Source organism: Lepisma saccharinum, chromosome 16 (assembly GCF_977018435.1).
Source record: "Lepisma saccharinum chromosome 16, izLepSacc3.1, whole genome shotgun sequence".
NCBI lineage: Eukaryota > Metazoa > Arthropoda > Insecta > Zygentoma > Lepismatidae > Lepisma > Lepisma saccharinum.
Genome location: NC_139244.1, coordinates 43,449,783 through 43,476,496, shown reverse-complemented (window position 1 = coordinate 43,476,496; position 26,714 = coordinate 43,449,783). Strand labels below are relative to the sequence as shown.

At 40.7% G+C, this 26,714-nt stretch overlaps 3 protein-coding genes across 6 annotated transcripts in view; 1 reads left to right on the top strand and 2 right to left on the bottom strand.

Moving 5' to 3' along the window:
- Positions 1 to 26,714, bottom strand: part of LOC146000444 (cyclin-dependent kinase-like 4) — a 346,071-nt gene that overhangs the window by 120,623 nt on the left and 198,734 nt on the right. The window contains exon 1 of one of the 4 annotated variants that reach the window (XM_083138086.1): positions 113 to 434. The exons of 1 other annotated variant lie outside the window; for it this stretch is intronic. The gene's annotated coding sequence lies outside the window, so the exon portion shown is untranslated. Of the gene's footprint in view, positions 1 to 112; positions 435 to 26,714 lie in introns of those variants that run through there. 2 more of the 4 variants (XM_083138088.1, XM_083138090.1) reach the window with 2 other exon arrangements.
- On the top strand, positions 10,728 to 26,698 carry LOC146000569 (uncharacterized). Its single transcript, XM_083138319.1, has 3 exons — positions 10,728 to 10,807; positions 17,777 to 17,865; positions 24,582 to 26,698. The coding sequence occupies exon 3, from the start codon at positions 24,614 to 24,616 to the stop codon at positions 26,696 to 26,698; it is 2,085 nt and encodes a 694-aa protein (XP_082994445.1). The 5' UTR covers positions 10,728 to 10,807; positions 17,777 to 17,865; positions 24,582 to 24,613.
- On the bottom strand, positions 19,805 to 20,323 carry LOC146000570 (protein GVQW3-like). Its single transcript, XM_083138320.1, has one exon. It carries the CDS (start codon positions 20,321 to 20,323, stop codon positions 19,805 to 19,807), a length of 519 nt encoding a protein of 172 aa, XP_082994446.1.

Genomic DNA, 26,714 nt, shown 5'->3' with positions numbered 1-26,714 from the left:
CATAGATTCTGGAAGTCTACAAACTTTGTTCTTTCTGCAAACAAATTTGACAACTTACATAAGTGTTGCTAATAACTACTCGGTGTGAAATTGATAAAAATAAGCCACTTACCTACTCATAACACTTGGTTAACACCGTCAATGCAACACTCATTAAATCTTGCCACACGAGAACACTACATATAACGCTAAACATTATGTTGTTAATTCACGAATTGTCACAGTTTATTTCATTCGCTTCTTCTTCCTCTAGTTTCCACGTTTCATTTTCACATTATTTTGGTCACATGCCACCCATGGTTTAACGCAGAACAAATTTTCACGTAGTATTCAACGGACAGTAACAACGTGGCATAAGTTTTCGCAGCACCAACAAAATGCAAACTCACGCTTCACTCTACCAGCAGCAAATGACGAAGTCAACGTGAAGCCAGCAAAGAATATCGATTTGAAAGCACCTGCTTCCCCCTTCCACCTTGTAGTCACGCGAAACAGTCGATAGATTTCGACAGCGATTTTCACTTATTTATGTTTCCTATTACTGTTGTGAAATACACATTACCACTATATTTTTGTAAAGCAACAACTACTGTCCTATAAATCTACATTAGACAACTCTTACGAATGGTTATTTTGCAAGTTGTGTGTTATTTTGTTTTTGCCAACTTATTACACGAAAGTAAACTTCCTCATTCTAGAGTCCATTTTTTCTGTTTGCCTTTGGATCATTTAAGGACAACAGTCTTTGTATACTTTTTATGATCCCTCTCCTTTCTCTCGGAAATGTTGCTAGACAAAATATATGTACACAAACCAATTTTTGTCCTTGTTCAAACAAGCACTGAGAGAATGCTGTGTCGAAGCATAGATACTGCAAACACAACTTCCATGTCAACCTTATGGTTCGAAACTAACACACAATTAGAGACTTCTTTTAATCCTCAGAGAATAGTGAAGGTAGGCAAAAGGACAACGAAGCATACGGATATTGGCTGAACGATCAATTTCGTCAGTTTATTCGCATTCGATCCGTTGTATCTCCCTCACGTGTTATTAGCAGGTAATCCATTTCCGGTTGGTTATGGTGGAGGGACGATGGGGCCGTTCCCCATTTTGCTACCACTAAAAGGGCATGTAATGTCTTCTCCCTTTTATCGTCATCATTAAGGAGATTAAAAACGAAACACGCGGGTCTGCAAAACTTGTCATTCAGAAGGGGAAGTTGAATAATATTACATCGATTTATTTTCGCCGTTCGGTGGCAAAATTGAGGTTACACGAGTTTTGCATTCGGGCGTGTCCAGCCATTATGATAAAATTATAGATACCGATTGTTGGATCTAATTCGGAGGGGAAATACGTAGACTTTTTAGCTCATAATATCCCCTCCTAGAAAAGTGACACTGATAAACAAGCGGAATCAAGTAAATGTTGATCACAGAATGAAGGATGCAGCATGGTCTGATAAATGGGACGTGGAAGACCAGGAGCGTTGTCATCGGGTAGGAGTGGCTGGGCTCTAACTCACCGTTAAATAGTATTTGCCCACCACCCTTGCCCTCCTAAATAATCTAGATATTTCCAGAGTCCAATATAATCTACAGCAGACTAAAAATTTCCCCCACACAGAGGAATAAAAATTCAGAGGAAGAGATAGGAAGAAACAGTGTGCAGAAAGTCCTAGGGAGAGTGAGGAGAAGATAAGAATCAGAGAAAGAAATATCAAAATAGACAGATAGAGAAACAAGAAAATGAACGATAAAGAGAAATGCAGAAACAGAGGAAAACAAAAATAAAGAAACACGAAAACAAGGAAACAAGAAAAACAAATAAATATATTGAGAAGAAAAAGATGGGCAGAAAAAAAAGAATGAGGTAGAGAGAAAAGGACAGAGGAAGAAAGAAAGAGAAAGGGGGATAATCCATTACCATTCCAGAACACCTCAAAATATGTCGTCCACCCTTGGGGTCAGACGAAATGCTCAGGAGACGGAGGGGACGATCGACCATCAACACGAGATGTTCAACCAAACGATCAACTTAAGGTTAGGTGTGAGAATTTCGCACCCGACATGCACTTTTTTCAATATCGTCGGAATGGGCACTGCTACTAAATAAAATCCATGCATTATTTGAGAGTATGAATTTCTGCCAATGATGCAAGTGGAAGCGGTTTTAAAAGTTGATTATTAAGCTAGATACCGTGTTTGACAAATATGATGAATAAGTATTTACAGAATCCCATGTATTCCTTATGGACAGACAACTTCAAATTCAAGTTACGGCTAAACAAATGGGAGTTTCGACCCTTTCTAGATCAAACTTCAATCAATCCTCTACCCGATCATATGTTTTTTTTCGCCATCGGAAGTTTGATATCCCCAAGAAAACTAATAAAATAATTCTCCCATAAGCGTAATGCATTTCTCCTTGCCTCCTACGGCCATCCTGGCAGTGGTGTCAAACCTGATGCGCATAAAAGAGCTAAATTTCACCTTAAATTGAGCTAATGTTGACTTTCAAGGAGCTAGATTTACGAAGGCTGCATAAAGTGCCTCCCATGGTGATTTTAGTTGTCATGAGGGTGGTGGGCGCTGCTATTACCGTTAATTTTAAAGTGATGACAATCTCTTCTTAGTTTTCACCATCTAGATGTGACGGCATCACCCATCGCAATAATCCACCGATGGTTGTATGAATCGAAAATAAGGGATTACCGGATGACAATATATTGTCATCTTCACTTCAGTCACTGCGCTATATAAAAGTAGCTGGGGAGGTAAGAAGGGGTGGGGCGACGCAGCTAATATAATAATATCACGCCGCGTGCAAAATGTATACGCATGGCAAAACTTGGTATATGTGGGCCGGGGCTAGTGATGGCATCATAGTGGGGCAGGTGCCACAGTTCACAGCCAAACGAGTACACGAAAGAGCTATACTCTGTCCCAGCTAACTGTGGAGCAGGCAAACGAAAACAAGTATCTGCGCAAGTAGTGACGCGAGACGGCTCCACCAATGAACACGTGAGAGAGTGGGAATTGCGTGGAGTGGGGGAAAGCGACTGCAGTTGCCAGCCTTCCCAGCAGCGTGTACTGCTTTGGTCTGGCCACTCAATTTCCCTCGCTTCTCTGACGCTATAAGCGGACTTGCTCCACGGTTAGCTGGGACAGGGTATAAGTTGGAAACAGCTCCCAGCAGCCTCAGAGAGAAGGACCTAGGGGAAATTGCCCCTTTCCCCCCTTAAGAGTAAATGATGATTCTCTTGCACTGACTTTTAAAAAGACCATTCTCTCCTTCACACCTAAAAGCAACCAACTGTCCCCTCTCAAGGGTGTCGTCAACTACCTTTGAGTTCCAAGATTTAGATCATGCCCAGAGGCGAAATCTAGCGTGCCTAAAATATGCGTAGCTTCAATGGACCTAGCAGGCGGGCGCTAAATAAAGGATCATCAGACCAACGATGATGATCATCCGAACAGCTTCGTTCACAACATTACTGAGTTTGCCGTATGCTTACTGTAAGTTAAATCCCGCCATTTTGAATGACGTTGACAGATTTCACTCAAATAATCTCTAAATTTGCTGCAGGCACCTTGTGCCCCTTTACCACCACCCCTCCTGGCCTTGCACTGTATTGCAGGTTTTATTGGCAATTTGTAAGCGCAAGTGTATATGTATGCTCCAGAACTGGAGATGGTCTACAGGGCTCACCGCCATACACTAACTTCGAAAAACGTCAACTACTAAACGACGAACCTTAAATATATTTTGAAAAACTAATGGTGGGCTGAAGAGAAAGGGAGGGAGATAAAGATTCAAGAGGAAAAAGAAGTTAAATAAAGAAGCAGAATGGACAAAGAAATAGAAAGAAAGAAGGAAGAGGAATATATAGAAATGAGACGAAAAGAATTAAAGAAGAGAGAAATATATGTGGAAGGAAGGGAGAGAAATGAGAAGAGGTTGATAGGGGAGATGAAAACGGGAAGGAAATATAGAAAAGGAAAAGAACAAAAGAAAGGAGAGGAAGGAAGCATAAACAAAGAGAATGAAGAAAGGTGGTGAGTCAGCAGGGTCGGCGCCAGGGGTGTGCGAAGGGGTGCTTGCACACCCCTTAATTTTCTACCGCACCTCTATTTGAAATCTATATTCAACGAAAACAGTATTAAATCTTACAGTGCTATGTTATGAGAACTTATTAAATATAGTGTTGTCATATTGAGCGTAGGTATTGAAGTTAGACCGCTTACAACAGGCAAGCTATTGATGCTACTCTGCAAGAGAAGCAGGATTTACTTTCTCTCATCCTTATTGGACTGTTTCTTCTGTTGTAGGACACAATATATCATTTGCTTGTCTTGAGCAGGCTTTCAAATTACAAAACACGGAGTTGGTATAGTCATAGCAAGCAAAAATGAGGCAAGTCTCTAGACTGGTCTGTTTTCCGTTTCAATGGCCCCTACTTCTATGGCGGAGTGGTTATCACAGAGCACTACGACGCCACGGATGCCATGGGTCCCGGGTTCGAATCCCGATCTGGGTATGGGTGTTCTTTGTGAGTGTACCTTCATCAATCTCCTCATATCATCACTCATCATCATCGTCGCGATTAGAAAAAAGTTGCAGAAATGCGATGCTAAATAACAAATAACAAAATCAGTTTCAATTGCATATTTTTCATGGAAGCCTACTAAACGTTCATTAGTATTTGATGTAGTGACTAAAGCATACATGCATGTATGTTTTCTTTATTTTCAACATCGCACTCCTTACATTTCATTCCGCACCCTTAGACAATTAATCCTGGCGCCGCAGCTGTAAGTCACGTTGACGGTTCGGGAATAAAACGAGTGGGAAGAAATGGACGGTGGGAATACTTTATGGGGTGGCCAGATATTTACTAAACACCTAAATACCATACAAAATACAAAATTGGGCTAAAAGAGCAGAAAAAGCGGAAGAGTGGGTGAGTAAGAGAGGGAGAGAAGTTGGACAAAGAGAAAGCAAGAGAAAAAAGTTAAACAGAGAAAGAGAAGAGAAGAAGCTAGAGAGAGAGAGAAGGAACTAAACAGAAAGAGTGTGCAGAGGCTGGACAGAGAGAGAAAAGAGAAGCTTGACAGAGAAAGAACAGGCTATAGACACACACACACACACACACACACACACATACACAGAGAGAGAGAGAGAGAGAGAGAGAGAACAATCATAATCATAAACTAAACAGAGAGGAAGATAGAGAGAAAAGATGCCGTAAAGCAGGTACAGTAAACTCTTGCTAATCCACACTTCATGGCAGGGCAGGACTGGTACACCGGGCAAAATCCTGGTACACCCTCTCGTCTCGGCGCCCTTCCGAAAACACACATTCGGCGCCTTTTTTCCTGCTGTTCATATTCGGTTAAGGATACAGCGGAGGTGAAAAAACCTTTTCTTTGCTGTTCCCGCATGGGAAAGCACGACAGAACAGCCTGGTACCTATTGAAAAGAATCAATGACATATAAAGGATTAGTAAAATTCAGGACATCTGCCGAATATTTACTTTATTTTTATTGATATTTTTTTAAGAATTTGGAAATATATTCAATTTTACTGTTGTCAGTTATTAACGTTAAAACTTTAAAGAAACAACATAACATTTGCTCTTTTGTTATCTGTGTTTAATAACATCATCTTTAATTTCTTGTCTTCTATTAACATGTAAAAAATGTGATTCGAAATTCAGCCTTTAGCCAACTTCCGTGGCGGAGTTGTTACAAACAGCGCCGCAGGGGTCCCGGCTTGGAATCCCGGCCTTTGTTGAGTGTTCCTTCACCAATTTTATCATATCATCACTCATCCTCATCTTTGCTATTAGCCATGAGTAGCAGAGAAGCGAAGTAAAATGAACCAAGTCAACAAAAACAATCAATCAATTCAGCCTACACTGTAATACCAGGCCATTACAATCAACGATTTTGGGGGACGCCCTGTTGAGGAAAATTGCCACCGCCCTCTTGGCAGTCCCCGTCCGACACTGCGTCATGGGCGAGTTACCCTTCTATTGGATTGATTGATTGATTTAGTTTATTTTACTTCGCGTTTTGTGCATCTTGGCTAATTTGCGAAGATGGGGATGAGTGATGAAATGATTAAATTGATGAATGGACATTCACAAACAACCAAGCCCGAGCGGGATTCGAACCCAGACCCTTGGCCCTTCTCTCTATTGGACAGTGAAAATAATGGAAGGACGTCACGAACGAGTGGCGGTGTAGAGGCGCCACTGGCGTGCCCACGATTTTCGAAATGTTGGGGGAGGGGGGTTTCGTATACTTTTTTTATACGACGTACGCTTTTGGAAACAACAAGAGTTCAGCCAATAGGCAGCCAGTGGTATTGCGCTGTTGCCAAACTAACTGCAAGCGGAAGGGAAACGTAGAGAATTCGCTGTCCAATATATATATATATATATATATATATATATATATATATATATTGAATGCATACACAGTATACTTACTATATGAGTACATCATACCACTGCAGCATATAGGAACTCAAACTGACTCACTCAGATTCGCAGTGTTAGAGAACGCCCACGACAATGAAGGGTCATCATTGCATATATTGACACCCATTGTTTTCCCAAGACACAACAACTGAGCTGTGTCAACACGGTGGCTACGAAAAAAAAAAACAGACGTAAGGAAAATGAAAGGGTCATTGCGTGTGTGTTGAGACGTCTTGTTTCCCAGTGTTTCTTCAAGAAACGAGAACTCCGGCTGTAGGCGACGGAAATTCATGGAACTTGGACAGTTAGGTTCAAAATGTCTTTCCCCAACTTATGATGAACCTTAAAGTGGCAAGTGTTATGAAATCTTCTTGCGCGCAAGAATAATACAGAACATGGCGTTTAACTTGCACGCCGCAGTTTCCTAACTGTACAACGTTGCACACTCCTGCCTTCGGCTGGTCCAGAGGCGCAACCACAACTTTTGTAGGTGTGGGGCAAGTACCAGGAAGATAAACGTGCCAACAATAATAATTATTATTGTTAATAATAATAATAGGAAAAATAATAATGGTATTATTGTTATTATTGGCATTTTTCAACACGTTCAATTTCGCTTAAGCTAATAATGGAAAACAAGCACACAAACTGTATTTTTGAAAGATAAAAATGACGAATATAATTGTTTTTGTACATGTGTGACTTTCAGGTAGAAAGTATGTTTTACACATATGCAACATGTTAAAAATAAATTATGCAAGTATTCAATGTTTCTTTAATACGTGTATATATTATTTAAATGCATAACATAATGAAATCGGGGTGTAAGGAGTGACCTTCCACGTAGTACACCCAAAAGTTAACCTCACTTCCACTTAGTACACCCTGGACTGAAGACTAACGAGGCTCTGGCGACTGGCACTATGGCCAGTATAATTTTGTGTGTGTTGTCCTGTTTTTTGTCCTTGTGTGTGCTGAGTGCTCCTTTACAGTCTCAGCTCTTAACCAAGGTAAGGATATTTTAGTTTTATTATAGTTTTTAGACAAACTTTTATTTTTGTTATGATAAGGGGCTGGACGCCGCATAGTGAGACGGGTGCAAAATAGCCTGAGTGCTGACGCACGCAAATTTTTTTTAAAAAATAAAATCATCCACCTTATAACAAACCAACCGCAAAAATGATATAAATTGTCTCTCACATGTGTGTGCTCCTTTTCATCAAAATAATTGTTCATACATTTAAGACAAAAGTGATTAGCAGCAACAGTCTGAAGTACATAATTATTTGGTCTTACTTCTCTCACTAGTAATTTACAATGCATTACAAAAAAGAATGATATTTCGAGCGAAGCGAGCAAGAACATTTTTAGGTTCAATTTTTGCAAACTGAAAACAATATTGATTTAATAGGGCGCAAATGATTTCACGGGGCGCCATGGCATTCTCTCTTTTACAACTTTTTTCATTTAGATCGTTCGGTGCCCAGGCCCGATTACTAGCTACGGCTCTGAACGTGATGAGACTGTAAGGAAAGCTGGAATTGCGAGCGAAGCGAGCAAGAAAAGTTTGAAATAGAGGGGGGCAATTGCTCCTCTGTGCTCCCCATGCATGTGCTCTTGGCCGTTTGGAAGAAAAATGCAAGAAATATATGAAAACTAATTCCATCTTGAGTATAATTTTGTTCTACTCTTAGATTCTGCTAGCCTTGCTTTTCTATACTTCAATGTTTGCCTCCCCTGGAATTGGGTTAGAATGCCCTTCCCTGCCCCCCCCCCACTTCATTTGGTTACGCCACTGGGCTGGTCGCCACGGACACGCTCTGCATCGCGTCGCCCGATATCGCTTCTAAAACCGAACGCCATATCACCTTCTCTCTGGAATCAAGGGGTCCCGGGTTCGATACCCGGTGAAGGCACAAGTGGTTCGGATCCCACTTTAAACTGTAGGTCCAGTCCCGATTAGCCTTACTGTGCATAAAGTGGACTTAAAACATGAAATGAAAATGAACCTTCTCTCTGGCCGTATAGTAGTCATGCCTCATTTTGCTATATAGGGTGTCCCGTATAGGACGCCGAATTTGGATCGAGTGCTATTGTTTTGTTTTGAGGTTGGCAGACCTGTTCTTACCAATCTTGTTATCTGTTGTCATGCTGATTAATGTAGCCTCAATTATTTTGACTCGTTTGTTGTGGTTACGATATGGAACAGTTTACGATTGAGCAACGTGTTCTCATTGTAAAGACATTTTACCAAAGTGGTGAAAGTGTAACGCAGACAGTGTGTCATCTTTCACCCTGTGATTTCTTCTTATGGGGATTTGTGAAATCACAGGTGTACGCCAACAAACCACGAACCCTTTTGGAACTGAAGGCAGAAATCATACGGGTGATTGGAGGCATCGGGACAGACATCTGCGATAGGGTTATCAATAATGCATGGGGTGGACATATGCCTGACATTGTCTTTCATACGTAAATGGGAGATGTTACTGCTTACATATATGTGAAATATAACTATTTTCATGATATTTTCCCCATTTCTATTTAATTTCCTAATTCGGCGTCCTATACGGAACACCCTATATTTTACTGCTTTTGGCGTTCTTTTTCTTAATGAATACATTGCCAAAGGGGGGTTATAACCTCCACCCCCTCCTTGGGCACGTCACTGAAAGGCGCAACCCGCTGAGCATTAGGGCAGTAAGGGTTATTATTTTGAAAGCAGTTGGCTCTGTGACGGCCACGTGTGGATCACAGATAAACGTGTTATACTTTGCATTTAATGGTGCGGGAAAAAAGGTTTCGATTGTCAATCAAGAATCGCAGCCAATCGTTACCAATCAATTTCTCAAGATAGAAATAATATCGATTAACAAAAACATCGACTTACTACTCACCTAATGTGTCATAAATAATATTGATCTGATTGTCTATGGTAGACAAATAATCGAAAGGAATAATTTATATATATTTAACCTTCGATATCTCAGCACTAAATAAAGATGCAAACATTTAATTTGGTTTACCGAAAGATAATACTTTTCAACTTAAATCTAGACGATTATCAATTTATTATATATATATATTAAGATTATAACGGCAATTTGAAAGGAGACATGTACCTGGAAATGTTGGAGGACACAGAAATGGGAAATTCCCCCGAGTACTTTCAACACGACGAGGTGCCTCCGCATTATGCGTTAACCGTGATGAGTGGCTAAATGCAGTTTCCGAACTATTGGATAGGGAGACGAGGGGCTGTGGAATGGGCGCCCCGGTCTCCGGACCTCACACCCCTTGATTTTTACCTGTGGGGACATTTGAAGTCCATCGTCTAACAGAAGAAAATCAGGGATATGCTTCATCTGAAACGCTTCATCATCAACGCTTGCCCTCATCTGACGCCTGACATATTGCTACATATTCGGCAAAACTGGCGCGAACGCGTTGATCGGTGTCTGAGACTTGGTGGTTATCACATTGAGAACATTCTGTAACACAACTGAGTAAAGCAGTTTTCTCCTATAGAGACTTTTGGGGCACCCTGTATTACAAAACAAATAATCAACAGCAGGAGTAAGCATGAATTCGATTCGATATAGGAAAAAGGCAAACATCTACAGAGCCGGGAAGAAGGAGAAGAATTACAAATAAAATAATTGAATCGGCAGGTTTAAGAAGGGAATGAAGACCAAAAATGACAAAATGACCTTTGGTACTCGACATCATCGGAAAGCGTCGCTCTACACGTGAGTGTGAAGAAAGATGTAAAAATCAATCCTGAAATCAACGTAAGATGTAAGAAGGAAATGAATCCCGGACCTTATACAGTTCTTTTTTTATCTCCCACAAATTTACTTTTTAGACTTATTCCCTTCTTAAACCTGCCGATTCAATTATTCCTGCAAAATTCGAAGGTGAGTCAAGACAACCGCCTTCACCTCCTTGTGGGCAATGGCTTGCGGAAGAACTTCCTAAGATGAAGATAATTCGATATTTGTGTATCGTAGTATCCATATTCTTCATTTGAGTAGAAGAATGAAGCCAAAAACCGAGAAAAAAACCCTGCTGGATACGCCACAGACTCAAAGCCTAGAAACTACGCCAGAACGACAAATACTGCTGTACAAAAGACAATAACGCTTTGACAATAGCCGATAAGAATGAGTAAAAAAATTATTTCAACGATTTTTCTACTCCATCACCTTCTTTTCTGAGCTATTGTTTCCCTAAACAGTTGTTTTGAGTGGAGCATAGAACGAAACTTGCATTGTTGGGCTCACAGGATGTGCGAAGCAGAGTGCGATGGAAGTTAGGTAAGTACAATATTTATTTATTAATGCGTGTTTGTTTTAATAGCATCAAAGAGTGTTTTTTGTATTATGCGTACAAGTTTAATAGTTATATAGTTCTGCCGAAATCATTCTCATTTTGGCAACCATCTTTTGTGAATTTCCGTAAGGCCTTCCCGATGGTGTGGCGGTCACGCTGTCTCCTTGTAGTTAAAGGGTCCCGGTGAAAGCACATAGTTGGTTCGAATCCAACTTTAAACTGTACCCTATCTGTGCATAACGTGGACTTACAAATGAACTTTGTAAGTTTTCGTGAGTTTCGCATGAAAACGTGCCAGTGTTGTTTACATTTAGGAGAATATATTTTAGTCGCTTTTCTACCTCTTCAGGCTAATCGCGACGTGAAATACTCTATACCTTACCAAGGATTCGAACCTGGGACCCCTGTCCCCCTTTTGCCAGCTACGCTAATCACGTCCCAACGGAAGATAGAGATAGAACATATTGGTGATACGTAGTGATTTGATAGGTTAGCACAGTGCGCGAAGACGTCAGACATCGCGGGTTCGAATCCAGACTTGGTCATGGGTGTTATTTGTGAGTGCAACTTCAAATTAACAAAAATAAAACCGATTCATATTTATGATACGTGGCCATGCCATCGAGTCCCATCGCCGCTGTTTTTCTGTCTTTTGAGACTAAAGTCTGCTGTTGCTTCCAAGCAGTTACCCCAATTGTCCTGGTTCTCACGATGCTGGCTCATCACCGAAATTTTGTTGCTCCCAGCAGGGATCTAACATGGGATCGCGCTCGCACCAAAGGCGAGTGCACTAACCATTAGGTTAAGCAGGCATTCCTTTAGAAAAATACAAGTTCATATTTTATGTGAGTATTGAATTGTATTTGTATTGCTTCCACGTATGACGGAAGTGGGTGAATATGTGGAACGTATCCCCGTCAATACTCCAGAAATATGTATTTCGTATTTGACTGGTATTTGTTTTCTGTGTATATCAATTGTATTGGCGTATTACGCATTATCTCACCAACATTTGAAAAACAACGTTACATACACGTCTATTGTTACAGTATCTCGTGATATATATTTCTGTAGTTCTAAACCGTCTATAAGACATGCCTTTTGTGGGTATTTTCTCCTTTTACATTGCTTTTCTGCCTATTGATGCTTGTGGCGATTAGAATGAATGGGGATTAGTGAACGTGATGCAACTCCCATGCCTAGGCCACGTTTCGAACCATACTCCCGCGAGGAGGGGAAGGGGATATTGGGGCATGCTTCCTCATGGCCCGAGCTGAACGGATCGAGGGGAAGGTGCGCGAAGGATTTTAGCCAGAGGTTCTTTTGTTTTTGGTCGCACTATAGCATGTGGATACAGCGCCTTGAATAACGTAGTGTGGAAAACGACCCAAGAAACTGGTTCCCCAGACGGATGTGAAACATAGATGGCAGTGCGATCAATCTCGGTGCTAATTTTCTTATGAAAGTAATGCGGCTTTGTTAGTTTTTGGAATATATTATGTAGATTTGTTTGTCTTGAAAGGCGGTACGTGAATTGATGGAAAGTTATATTTGTGGAGTGATTTGCAGTCACGAAATTACATTAATTTGGAAAGAAAAGTAAAATAAAATTAATAAATAAATAGCATGCGTAACACAAGAAGAAACATCGCAAAGTGATTCCGGACGTCAGGTGTTGGATTGTGTACTAGAGTTTTATTTTTCTATGTTATTAGAATATAAATAGTATCCTGAGAGATATTTCATACCGAGGCGACAAACCACAAGTGTCGCTTGGAAGCGAGTAGTCCGTAATCAATGCAGCCTTTCGAACCGTAGGACACAAGCTCTGACTGCACCGTTTCCTCAAGGAGATTTTACACCAAAGCGACACGCGACAAACGATACGAGGATTTCACACCAAAGCGACACGGGTCCTTCGGTCCAAGGCAACTTTCACACCGAAGCGACACATGTTGCTTGGAAACGAGCCAATCAAGAGCAACATTTCACATCGTAGCGGCATGACGGGAAGCACAGGCCAGCGTTCGGTTGGTGAAATACTCAAGCGATAAGTGTCGTGTGCCGCTTGTCGCTTCTTATCGTGTCGCCTAGATCTGTTGTTGTAATGTGCGGTTTATCGTGTCGCCTATCTGTTGTTCGCACAATTAGCAGCGAACGCTTGTTAATAGACTGAAGGCACCATGTCGCTGGTCACTTAGTTGGGAACTTCCCCTTTAGCGCGTCGCTTCGGTCTGAGCACCCTTCCTTTAAGGAGCTTTCCGGCCGAAGTAACATGTAGCACGCGAATACGCCATATGAACGTGTCGTTTGCTGTTTGGACCCTCATGTGCAATGAATGCTATTTTACAGTCTGGAAGTGTGCGTCACTAGTGTGACAGTGTGAACATCCCGTGTCGCTTGTCCCATTGGTTTGAAAGTTGCCTTACACTCATGTCGATGGCACTAAGAAAGTTTTGTGGGGTTCCCCTTGTCGTTTCATGGAATCATCATTATCATCCTCGCCTCGATTAGTTTAAAGCGGAAGAAAAGAGACAGTAAATATCCAAAATACAAATGCTTCAGTGTGTATATCTTTAAAAGAAATGATAATGATGATAATAATAATGAACCTAATTCATACACAAAAATTTCTTTGTCAAGAGCATTCCACGCGTATTTTTTCTCCCGTATTATTAACGAAAGTATGACGATAACAGGACGTGGTCGACTGTCTAGAATGTTCGTTATTATCTTCGCGACCACTGTACCAAATATCATAGCAATTACCACATTCATAGAAATGCTTCATGTAAAAGAATCACACGTTGCAGCGAAAACTCCATTTACTTCCATTATAAGCAGACGAATACCAAACACCGGGTTCAACACCAGCGCCTCTAGCGGATCATTTTCGAGTGGAACCAGCCAGAGCGCGCAGAACTGTGCCGTTTTCCACACTACGTTATTCAAGGCGCTGTAATGTAGGGGTGACGCAGCTTGGACTTTGAGAAACGCAGTGTTGCAAACCCATGGTAGTTTCTTTTTGAGCTCGCCAAGTGAGCGTGCAAGGTAATGACTCGAGAGGGTTCGACCAACGAACGCGTTAGAGAGAACGAGATTGCGTGGAAGTGAAAAGCGACTGCAGTTACCACCCATTTACAGGGGCGTGAACTGCTTCACTCCGCCCACTCGCTTTCTCCCCTTCTCTACCTCTATGTGCGACCTTGCTCCACAGATTCCTGGGATAGAGTACAACGCAGGGTTTGTAAAAGGATCGATATTTTACAGTAATACAGTAAAACCTCGTTAATCCGGACTAATGGGGGGATAAGTTGACCTAAAAGAAAAGTAGAAAGTGCATTAAAACTCCGTTTATAGCAACAAAACACGTTTATTATGGTGTATTTAAAGGGCATAGGCCTAAGTACACTATACAGTACAGTAAAATGTAAACCAATACATGCAGTACGTACATACGCGACATTTGAAACCTTGCATTCTGGTTGTTGTTTTCTTTTTGTTTGTTTCTTGGCTGTCCGGATTAAGCGAAGTCTGGATTAACGAGGTTTTACTGTAACACTATGTGCCTGCTCATGCTTTTGCCGAAATAATGTAAACGTTTGAAACAAAGTTGAGTTCTGTGGATCTCAACTATGGATCTATGGTGTTTAGAAGTATTTTTCAAATATTTTTGAAGCGACGAAACTTGACCCTTTCCTAAATCCACTTCATGACCAGATTTGCTAATTGGAATTGTACCTGCAGTTTTGAAGTGGGATCCGAACCACTATGTGCCTCCACTGGTTATCTACCCTGGGACCCCTTTGATTACAAGGCGGCGACGCTACCACCACGCTATAGGGGAGACCCGCCAAAATTTGTATCTGCAGAGTTAGGGTGGGGGATGTTCAGTGAGGTAATTAATTCAGGTAACAGGGAGGTCCAGTTTCATGAGCAATTTCTGGCTATAGTGGCGAATTTTAAATTTCATTTTGTGTGGCCCTCGTTGTTATTTTGTGTGTCTCGGGTGGTAAACTACACGATTATATCGCAAGTTCTCAATTCTAAAAGTGAGTTTTTCTTGAGGCTCAAGGACAATTCGAGGGGGAGCTCGAGTTTCTCCCCTCTAATACACTACTCTGCCTGGTCTAAGTCATGCAGCATTAACCAAAACACGAAATGATAAAGACAGATAGATTGTGACAGTATCTCTTCATTTTACGGAGCGCGAGCTGCAGCGACGGTGCTCGTCTCCCATTTCGCAATATTCAGAGAAAATACAGGGTGATCCATTTGGGTATGGATAAAAAAAAACATTAATAGAAACGTAAATGTGATAATAGGAAAACTTTCGTGTTGGTGTTTTAGTGCGTGAAACATGGGAGTTTTGCTGTAGTGTGTTGGCAACAATGAAGTTTGAACTGATTCCGCCTAACAATAAAAAATAATTCAATGTACGCTGAGCCAATATGTTGAGTTGTGTTTCAATTAGATGGCCCACTCACTCCCTCACTGGGCACAAGTGGTTTGTGATTTTCTTGACCAACATTTCAATCGTCGTTGGTGTGGCCGTGGGGGGGGGGGGCAATTGCTTGGCCTCCTAACTCCCCAGATTTAACCCCTCTCACCCCAGAGATATTACACCAGACGTGGAATGAGTTGTGCAGAGTTCGCAATGGAGGCCATGTAGAAAACTGAAAACTGTACCAAACTATTAGTAGTGTATAAAAATAAAAACTCCCACCTTTCAGTCTTTTGTATACAATATTTCAGGTAATTACATTTGACCAAAAAAATGTCACATCCATTTTATTTTATGCATACCCAAACGGATCACCCGGTAGTGTGACCATTAATATACAGGGTGAGTCAAAAGTCCCATTACCCCGTAGGTATGCGAGTCTGAGCTGTGGTAGTGGTTCGTAGTGATACTTAGTTGGGAGCTGCAAGCCGAAGGACTTATCGATCGCGTCTGGTTTCAGCAAGATGGAGCACCAGCCCATTATTCGATTGCCGTGCGAGAATATCTTAATGAAGTGTTTAGTAACAGATGGATTGGTCGTGGTTCTCCACAGTTACCAACACCTCTGGACTGGCCTCCCCGAAGTCCCGATCTTTCATCGTGTGATAATGCATTGTGGGGTTATATCAGACAGCAAGTTACCGGCACGCGTTACCACACAACTAACGAACTGAAAGAAACCGTTCGGCATCCATTTGCCACGATCACACGCACAATGCTGCGTAGAATTTCACACCGTAACTGGAGGCGCATAATTCTCTCTTATGAAAATGGTGGTGTCCACACAGACATTCTGGACTAAATTGTTGTCTGTCACCTCCTCAGCTAACATGTATCGTCTCTTATTTACTTCAGATCCATAATCATCCCTCGTCGCAAAATACATATGGGGTAATGGGACTTTTGGCTCAACGGCATCATTATAAACACACACACTATTCCAGGGTGCGAAGCTTTTTCCTTTGGGAAGGATGCCCACTCAGTGGCGTAAGTGATTTCATTCCGGGGGTATGTTTGGGTATGCATATTTATATATATTACCAGTTAGTAAACTAAATACTTTGGCGTTCTACCTTAGAACAGTGATTCTTACCTAGAACATTAAATCTTATGATAACACTTATACGTAATTTTAAAACACTTAGTATATTACGTGTACTTTTTTTTTAGTAGTCATCGGTCATTCCTCATATTACAATATTTTCCTGTATTTTACGTTCTCTGTTAAGGAATACTGGGCCCTAAAGGGGGAGGTGTCATAACTCACACCAACCCCCTTTGGGCACGCTACTGATTGCTTACCCAAGTTTCGACGTCACCGCACGTCACTGGTATTTCGTCTATTTTACGCGTTAACTCCAAAGTATGTGTTTACACAAACAATTTGGAAATAGTATTTTGTCTGATGGTAGTGCTTGCTGCTACAACTGTTTTAAGCATTGCCATTGGCTGGTAGCTTTGTGGAGTAGTAATACTCTGTGGTGGTTAGGTGAGGCTTGTTGGGTTTGGTTCTCTTAGAAGAAGACGAAAAATAGTGGTGGCAACAATACCGACCTTGTCTGAAATGTCTAAAATATGTACATTTTATGTTTTTGCCATAGAAATATGTGTTTTATGTGCTAAAGGTAATATTAGGTATTTTTATGTGAAATAAGACTTCGAGGGGTGACCTTGTGTGTGTTGTCCTTATGTGTGCAGAATGCCCCTTTACAGCCTCAGCTTTTAATCGATGTAAGAATATTTTGCATCTCCGACGTTACAGTTTAGTGATGGTAAAGGACTGGGCCCCGTATAATATGATATAAGTGCTAACGCCAGGGTTGTTAAAGGTGCAGGAACGTATAAATTCTATTGGGTTCTGCTGCAGGACCGGAATATTTTTTCGCACAATTTAAATTCGGTACAAGTTGCATTGAAAAAAGGTTCCTGGACCGTATTTAAATTGAGCCGAAAAAAAGGTCCCTGGACCGTATTTAAATTAAGCCGGAATAAAGGTTCCTGGACCGAATTCACTTTACACTTTCACGAAACACTTTACAGATAAAAAGGTTCCTTACGGTCCAGAACCCATTTACGCTTGCTGATTTTCTCTCCTGGACCGGAATTGCATTGATTTAAAATTCCTCGACCTTTAACAACCCTGGCTGACGCACCCAAAATTACAATTTCAATCAATCAATAAGAATTCGAATATTCCATTTGCAACCATGTCGGCACTCCTACCGAGTATGGCCGACTTCCGAAGCAAGGAACAAAATATTTTTACCTAAAAATCCGCTCCCTACTTATCACATGCACTATATTCCTACGCGCAAGATTCCTTAACAGCTGCACCAATAGAAGTTCTCAGAATCCACGTGTCTTTGTTTACATTCTTACAGCGGACACATTATAGTTGCATTTCGTTAAGATCTGTGATCTTCAATCTCTTTTGTTTTTCTCCCCTAAGGCATTATTGACAGTAGTGACATCTGTCCAGGATAGTTCGAAACATCCACCCAGTCCAATCCAGGCATTGGAGGAGTCTTTCTGCAACAGGTGAGTCAGTGAACAAATTATATATTCTGTTGATAACATCTTGTCAATAACCCGCCAATAATAAGCAGGTAAAGGATTTCCATGTAAATACATATTTATATATGAATTTGAAATCAGTTATATCTTGTCCTTGCTCATCATGGCATGTAGAGTTGAAAATATTTGTTTATATTTTCCACATTAGTACATATATTAGGTTTTGGTTCATATTTCACATATTTTAGTTATTTTTACATATTATTTCCATATTTCAGAACATTTCTCAACATATACTCCATATTCGCGTAATAACTATTAATAGGGTGTCTAGCAAAATAACAAATCCAGAATTCTTGACTTTTCATGACCTTTCCCCCCCTTTATTCTAGCATTTATTTAATCGCCCCCTACTTAGGTGTAGCTGCAAAATTAAGAAAATACATATTTTTATTCAATAAAAAAGAACCCTACCACAAGGCTGGTTAAGATGAAAACTAAAGCTGTACTTTAACAAGAGATTTAGACTTGCTTTTATTTTTTATTATCAATGCATGAAAAAAATAATACTTCAGACTTCATCGTGGATTGGGATTGGCCACATTACTTTATTTAAATTTTTTACAAAACTTTAAGCAGACAAGAATGTTATTCTTAAGAAACGAAGTGAACAAATCCCAACTACAATTCAAAACAATTTTAGATTTCCAAATATGAAATTTTATTAAATCCCGGTACAGATATATAACAATGTTAAGTTCACTATACTGCAAAAATTCTTGACCAAAAGCATAATTTCTTGATTTTCTTGACCTCTATCTGTTGATTCCTTGACTTTTTCTTGACTTTGTTGACATTCTTAACTGGTAGTTTACGACCTTTGGTATACCCTCCAATTGCGTTAATTACAAGTTTCTGTCATCCAAAAAATAGTTGTTTTTCTTTACACCTCCCAACTGTTTGCTTTCACTATTGTAATATACTTGAAATTCCTGTTTATTTAACAATTGTGAAAATAATATTTAAAAATAATTAAATATGCAAAATATGAGCCAAAACCTAATATATGTAGGCTACTAATATGGAAAATAAAAATTAAATTTTTAAATTCTACATGCCGTGTTGTCAATAATAGAGAATGAAGATGCAAGCATCGGTTCCTGGTTTTACAAAAGCTATTTTGGCAACGTTGAAAAAGTGTCCCAAGTCGAGAAGCCCATTGCTAACTCCACCCTTGCTATTCTAGTCGTGTGCCCAACAGTAGCACCGGAAGCAACAATTTTATGGCACAAGTATGGGACTCGCTTCTGGTTTCCCTTCAAGACAGGCCGAGGCTGTATTATACGAGGGAGAATCAAATGAAAACCGCAATTAATTTTTTTCCACTATTTTAATGCAGGTATAATGTTTGATTGTACATTATTTTTCTATATAGCCCCCTCCCAGTTCAATGTACTTACGCCATCGGATAGATAGTGCTTCGATACCGCGTGAGAAAAATTATTTCGGTTGACTCGTGTACCGCCGGTTGGACGTCTTCATCAGACGTGAACCTCTGCCCTCCAACGTACTCCTTTAATGGACCAAAGATGTGGAAATCAGATGGTGCCAAATCTGGTGAGTATGGCGGATGTGGTAGGCACTTCAAGCGTAGGTCATCGATGGTTTTCATGGTTGCACGAGCAGAAAGAGGACGGGCGTTATCATGTTGAAGCAAAACACCTGCACTCAGCAATCCCCTTCGCTTTGTGCGTATTGCTGACCTCAAATGGTTCTTGAGAACGTCGATGTAGGTGACACTAGTCACTGTCGTACGTGGGGGCATGTAGTGTTCCAGAATAGGACCTTTCTTATCCCAGAATAAAGTCAACATGACTTTCCCTGCAGAGGGCTGGCTGCGAAACTTCTTCGGTTTCGGAGAAGACGAATGTCGCCATTCTTTGCTTGCACGTTTCGTCTCCGGTTAAAAATGGTGCAACCATCTTTCATCCACGGTGACAATGTGGGCTAAAAAATCCTCACCCTCCTCTTCATAACGCCTCAGCAGCTCTTGACATGCGTCAACCCCACGGACTTTCGGTTCCTGCGTCAGCTGTCGAGGAACCCACCTGGCGGACACTTTTCTGTAGCGGAGTTCGTCATGCACTATGTATTGTACAGAACCGAAGTTCATATTCAGCAAGGAAGCCATGTCAGCCAGGGTGACATGCCGATTTTCCTGAATAAGCTGATCTGCTGCGGCTATGGACTCCTCTGTCACAACTCGCTCAGCCTGACACGGACGGGGAGCATCAGTCAGTAAAGTCGTACCTTCTGCGAATTTCTTGCACCAATCGTAGACGTGCCGCTGTGACAGGCAGGCGTCCCCATACTTCGTCTGCATTCTCCGATGAATATCAACCGGTTTCACACAGTCACTCCATAAAAATCGAATAACTCCACGATGTTCCTGCTTGGTGTAACTGCGTAGTGGTGCCGCCATCTTGAATCACCTGTTACTCACATCCAACCCCACCTACCGGCACTGCTTCGTACTACCAGCTCGAAAAAGACGTCAAGGACTGTGTTTGCAAATTTCCAAACACCTACAAAGAAAAAAAGATTTTTAATGGCACTTTTGCTGTTTTCATTTGACTTTCCCTCGTATGTAGTTCGTGTAATGTCTCATATTATACGGGGAAATATTCCCTTATACAAAACTCTTACCTTTTGAGTTTAGAAGGGGTGTAAAATGCCCCTTGAGAAAGGTTGAAAATGCAATGTAGAGGGACCTGCATGAACAAACACAACACATTATAAAAGGTATAATTTAAAAACTACCTCACAGAAACTGTGGAAAAGGCCTTCTCTTCTCAAAAACTAAAAACATTGGCTAAAATTCTGGCATCGTCTAACATAAATGACAAACACAGGCGTGTGCATGGGGGGGGGGGGCAATTGTCCCCCTTAATCATGAACATCCGCCGATTTTTTCCACGGAGGGACAAGCAAGGTATTTTCCATGGGACATATTACCTCCCGATAAGTATTGCCCCCTCAAAAAACACCATTGAATTTGAAATTATCGCATCCCTTCATCCCCATTATAATAATTATTTTAAATTCCCCGCCCCCAACAATGGACGGTGATAAATTCTAGGGGGCAAGGGTGGGCAAACATTGAAGTAAAAGAAAGCAAGACCAACAGAATTTAAGAGTAGCTGGACAAAAGGATACTCAAGATGGTATTACCTTTCGCATCTTTCTTGCATTATTTCTTCCAGACGGCCAAGATTACCTGCAGGGGGTACAGAGGGGCAATTGGCCTCTCAATTTCAAATTTTATCGGGAGCTGGGCGCCCGAACGATCAAAATGAAAAAGTAAAAGAGAATGCCATGGCACCCCATGAAATTTATGGGGCCTGTGAAATTAATATTGTTTTTAGTAATGAATTGTACATTAGCAGAGAGAGTACTTCAGTCTGTTGCTGCTAAACAGTTTTGTCTTAATTCCATGAACAATTGTTCGAAGGAAAAGGAGCTTGCACATTTCAGACACAATTTGTCTTTTTTGCTGTTGGTTTGTTATGGGGCGGATGAATTGATTATGTAATGTATTTAAATAATATGTTTACACACACACACACACACATTATATATATATATATATATATATATATATATATATATATATATATATATATATATTATATTATATTATATTGACGCGCGCGCATCAATGCAATAAAACTAAAACAATGAGATAAAATTATGTTTTTCTTTCCCAACTGAACTTTCATCAAGGCTTTTGCCCCCCCCCCCCCCTAATCAGAGGGTCTGCGCACGCCTATGATGACAAATCGTTGGGAAGGTTAAAACATAAAACCCTGTCTGAAGTAATTAAAATCGGCACATTCAAGAAGAATGTGCCGAACGCTTAAATCAACGTTGCCAGGTACGACACAACTGAGGATCCAGAACTTGCAGCAAATGACCATGTGTGAGAGGGATTTATTCTTTAAAGTGACAACAATTTACCAAAAACACTTTCTGTCATCTCCTTCAAGAGCAAGCAACCATCCTTTATAATCCATGCTCTTCATCCATTCGGTTCGAAATTTTTGTGAATATTGAATTTTAGGCATTTACTCTCCGTCTCAGGAACACTCACAGAATCGTGTTACCAAAAAAACAACAAAACGGTATAGAATGACTTTCAAGATTCAGTCAATCCGTTCGTTATATTTTGCATTGTATTCTGACTTGCCCGTCAGTTAAACCTATGGGTATTGTTCTTTACTCATGTGTGAGTCACGCGTAGCTTTATTAAACTTATGGTAAACAACTGTAGTTTGCCAACATCGGTAAACAAAGTGGAGTGGCTTTGTGCACGATTGTTGTGCGGAGGAAAAATACTTTCTATTCTGAAGATCGAGTTTCAAGCTAAATTTCCTCTCCAGAGCCATAAAACTCCTTGGAGCATTTCGAAATTTTAGGAGCCACCCGAGTGTACGAGAGGCTCCAAGAGAGCTAACTTGGCAAGAATGTTGTTGCATATACATGCAATGCACTTTCCTCCTAATAACAGCCTAACAGCCTGGGTGAAAGCTGGAAAATAGTATTTTCCAAGACGAATCGCTCCCGTATCATTCTTCGTTTTACTTGTAATGATAGTCAACATTGCTGCTACCTCCCCCCCTCCACCCTGTTGCTTCTGATGTCATTCTCGTGGAATTCCTAACTTTTCCTATCTCCCCCTTGCTTTTTTGCCGGAAATAGGAATACACATTGAACACAATTCACTGTTCGCTCGAGGACAGACATTTGCCTATTTTATGTGGGTTCTTGGAACAAGCCGGAAAAATACATTTCAAGTAAATGTCATAATTTGAAATTTTCTAGCCATTGTGTGGTTTATATTTTCAGTTTGTAGGGCAATTTTTTGTTATTTTTTGTAGTATGAATGCGTGCATATTCCTAAAGCTTTTAGAGTTTTGGAATTCGAACTTCTATTACAAATGATTATTTTATGTTGTAAGGGCTCATGCGCAGACAAATGGTCAGCGACAATGATGAATTCAGGGGGTGACCCAAAGGGGAAATCCCCCTACAAATTTCAGTAATCTGGCAGAGCATTCAAAGAACAGCTAAGAAATTTGGCAACCATGTTCACTTTGGCTTCCTTTCATTCACTTTAACGTAGAACGTAATTTGTTTTGTTTTTTTGTCATATTTATAAGTAAAAGTTAAAATAATGAACGCATTTAAATTATCGTCCGTTTTAATAATTGTTAATTAAGAACTATTTTGGATCAGGATACGCTTCAAGCTTGTGTGAAGGTGCCAACTGCTGAGGGGAACAAGGAAAGTTTCATTGACGATGTCATCCACAGATATACTGTAGAAAGCCTAAACGCACGGCTATGAAATTAGACGGATGGCAGAAGTTCGCGATGTTGCCACGTCGGAGCACAACCCCGTGTGTTCGGAGGTTTAAGAGAATAAAAAGTCTCGTTGTAGAGTTGGTCTTTGTAAACCATTGACACTATTTGCTCGAAAGGTTAGGAATGAACAACAGTGCACCGGAGAGGGGTCGGACTGACGCTCGATCTAGGCAACCCAGACCGGTTGACGTTGCCACGCAGCGCGCGGGAACCAGCGACTTTGGTACCGCTCTCACTTTGCTTTTCCCTTATGTGGCACCAGCGCAATTCTGCCCAGCCGCCTATTTTCATGGCCGTGAGTTTAGGTGCCTTGGTTAGTTTGCTGTAAATGTAAATTATTGCATGTGATTCTGATATCATCATTCTTAAAATTATAAACTTAATTTAATTACATATCATAAGTAAGGAGCAAAGTGAAACTATTAGTATTTTAATTCTATGTCTATGACAATACTCCCATGAAGTTTGACCCCACCCCCTCCCCTCCGGAGGAAAGTGTCTGGATTCAACACTGGGCTCAGTCCCCGGTGGAAGACTCCAAGCTTTTGGTGTTGACCCAGCATCGTGAGGACAATTGACGAGTTGCTTTAAAAGAAATAGTAGACTCCGGTCTCGAAAGACAGAAAACAGTGGCGGTGGTGCTCGATACACTCACCACGCATCAGCCAATGTAAACGCCGATTGTCAGGCCTTGGCCCTGAAAAGGGAGTTGCACCATAGATTCAAGTTTTATGTTGTAATAGATCTTGCTTTAATCACCTTATGATGTGTGCTGTTTAAAATTGAAATACTGTGATTTTTTTAAAGCCAAATATTTAATTAGAGGAGGATTTAGGGGAGGCGGAGTTGTTAAATGCTAACATGTAATAAACACTTCAAAATAAAATTAAATTGGGTATTGCAGCATTAAAACTACATAAGAAAACAAAATGTATGCCATTTCTGAAGTTAATTTTATTTCCGGCTGTTACACAAAGATGAGATTCGATTGTAACAAGTAGTTTTATATTGAGTGTTTACGAAAATTAATATGATTTTAATATTTATAATTTATATTTACGTCATTGTTTTATTTTTTCGCGTAGTAGTAGTGGTAATAACTACTACTATTAATTAAATAAATATAATATTGAATAACTTGGTTAGCCTGCAAAGACCCCTCCAGAAATGAATTTTTAAATAGATGGTTGCTGTCCGGAGAAACGATAATGACACGTTGTCAGAATGTAAGATGTTAGTTTAAAATGTAGCATTTATGCATATTAAAGTTGTACATAAATAAGAACACTTCACAATAATATCTTATCCTTGTTTCAGGTTGTGAAGAATCAGAAACCGTTTATCGAAGTATGCCTAGAACAAGGAGCTACAATTACCCAAAATGCAATAGGTGCTCTGCACTGTTCAACACAAGGAAGGAACTGCGTGATCATAAGTGCATTTATGACACTAACCCTTCGCCTGAAACATCCTCGGTCGATATTCGCCGATGCCTTCGGTGTGAAGGAAGAAAGTTCGAAAATGCAACACAGTTCTACTCACATCACCGGCTCCACGTGCTCCGACCAAATGTTGTTTTGAGGAAGCTGCGATCAAACCATACTATTCCGTGCGAGATAGAGTTTCCCTGCGAGTCTTCACCCTTATGTTACAGCAGCACAGTGCACGATGATGGTCTGAAAATTACTTTGAGACTGGATGCGAAGACGGTTTGGAAGGGGCTAAGGGAAGAGAGCGATGGGGAAGGGAGTGTGGAAAATTGCTCGAAGGATGTGACAAAACAAGCAGACGAGGCTGAAAATGAAGAAACTAACCAGATAGAATTACCACCCGATGTACAGAATCTAACACTCCCAACAGAGGAAAATCAGTTGCCAAGGGCTGAAGGTGCAAGGGCAAAAGAGAAAAGGCAGCAGAAACGGAAGAAATCGCGAAAAGTCAACAGAAGAAGTTCAAGAATACAGAAGAAGGGCATACCTAGCAAAAATGCGTCAATAGCTAGTGCAAAGACAGACAAGTTTGGAGAAGATACAAATAGTAAAGAAGCATCTCGGATATCTGCCGTCCCAAAAGCAATGACATTGACTAATCTGACAGAATCGAAAGTTGCCAGATCGGGGAACAGAGCAAGAAAAGAAAAGAATACCACCATTCCTGAAGTCAGAAATTTAAGGTCAAGGAAGGCTGCTAAGACGGTAGAAAGCTTACATGATTATGAACAAATGCCAGCACAAACTTGTGAGGAAAGTGTGTGCACAGAAGCAACATGCAGTGATCCAATTCTTGAGAAGGAATTGGAAGTAAATGGAAAAGAAACTTCTTATTCAAGTGATACAGCGGGGCAAAATGAAGAAACAGCAGCTGAAGTCCCAACATGCCGTGCAGAGGAAGGACTGAATCAGTCATCAACTACGACAATGAAAGATAACACCGAAATGAACAAACCGTGGATGGAATACAACTTCTTGGGTAGTTCTTCAGGAACAGGTGAACCTAAAAACCGAAACTCGGTCAAGAGTGGGTCAGATTGGAATTCTGAAGAAATAATTACGTTAAAGCATTATTCAGAGGAATCATGCGATAATCAAACGCTAACATCAGAACTATTGCGTACAAGCGACACCATGTTGTTCGAAAACGGAATGTACAGCACACCACCTGTCCAAGTTGATCCAACAATGCCAAAATCTTTAACGTCCGAAGAATGTACCGAATTTCCACTGCCTTCACAATCACCCAGTGAGGATTTGTTGATTGCAGGAAATACAGAATACCGGGAAAAGTCGCCAGTTGAGGACTGTGTGCCAAGTCCATTACAATCCTTCTTTGGAAGCCATTTTGTCTGCGAAGGCAATTGCAATCAAGAAAATGGGTGTTCTTTTGAACACAAAGAGTCAACCGAAGGAAACTCGCCCCAAACACAAGATTTTACAGACACTGTTAATGCTTCACAGAACAATCTGGGTCAGGTTGTGTTCAAAAATGATCCAAATAATTTACTTACCTCACCTAATGCATCTCCTTACCGATCTGAAGTGCCACAAACCTCAATTACCTCACCTGATCTGGCAACACTGAATCAAGATTCATCATCTACAAAGCAGTGCAATTTTCACAAAAAGGGTTTCTTTACAAAAAGATCCAGTGCCTACATGGTCGAAATACATTCCAGAGATATTCAAAGTAAAACCTATGATCAACATCAATACAATAAAATGAACGTATATTCCCCGTCGGAGAAGAAACAGTGCAAGGACGTAGGATCTCCGCATTCAGAAAGAGAAGAAACGGTTGATCAAGATATCCAACCTGGTTTGTTTATTCCTGTAATAGAATTCAAACCCGACACTCGAAAGCAGTTAAAGGCAATCGGTGTGAATCAGTTAATTCCAGTTAAGCGTCTTCCAGATGATGTATATAACTTATACAAGTAAATAGAGTGATATTGTA

Coding starts and splice junctions, on each gene's coding strand:
- LOC146000570 (XM_083138320.1), bottom strand. CDS start 20,323: ATGGCGGCACCACTACGCAGTTACACCAAGCAGGAACATCGTGGAGTT.
- LOC146000569 (XM_083138319.1), top strand. CDS start 24,614: ATGCCTAGAACAAGGAGCTACAATTACCCAAAATGCAATAGGTGCTCT.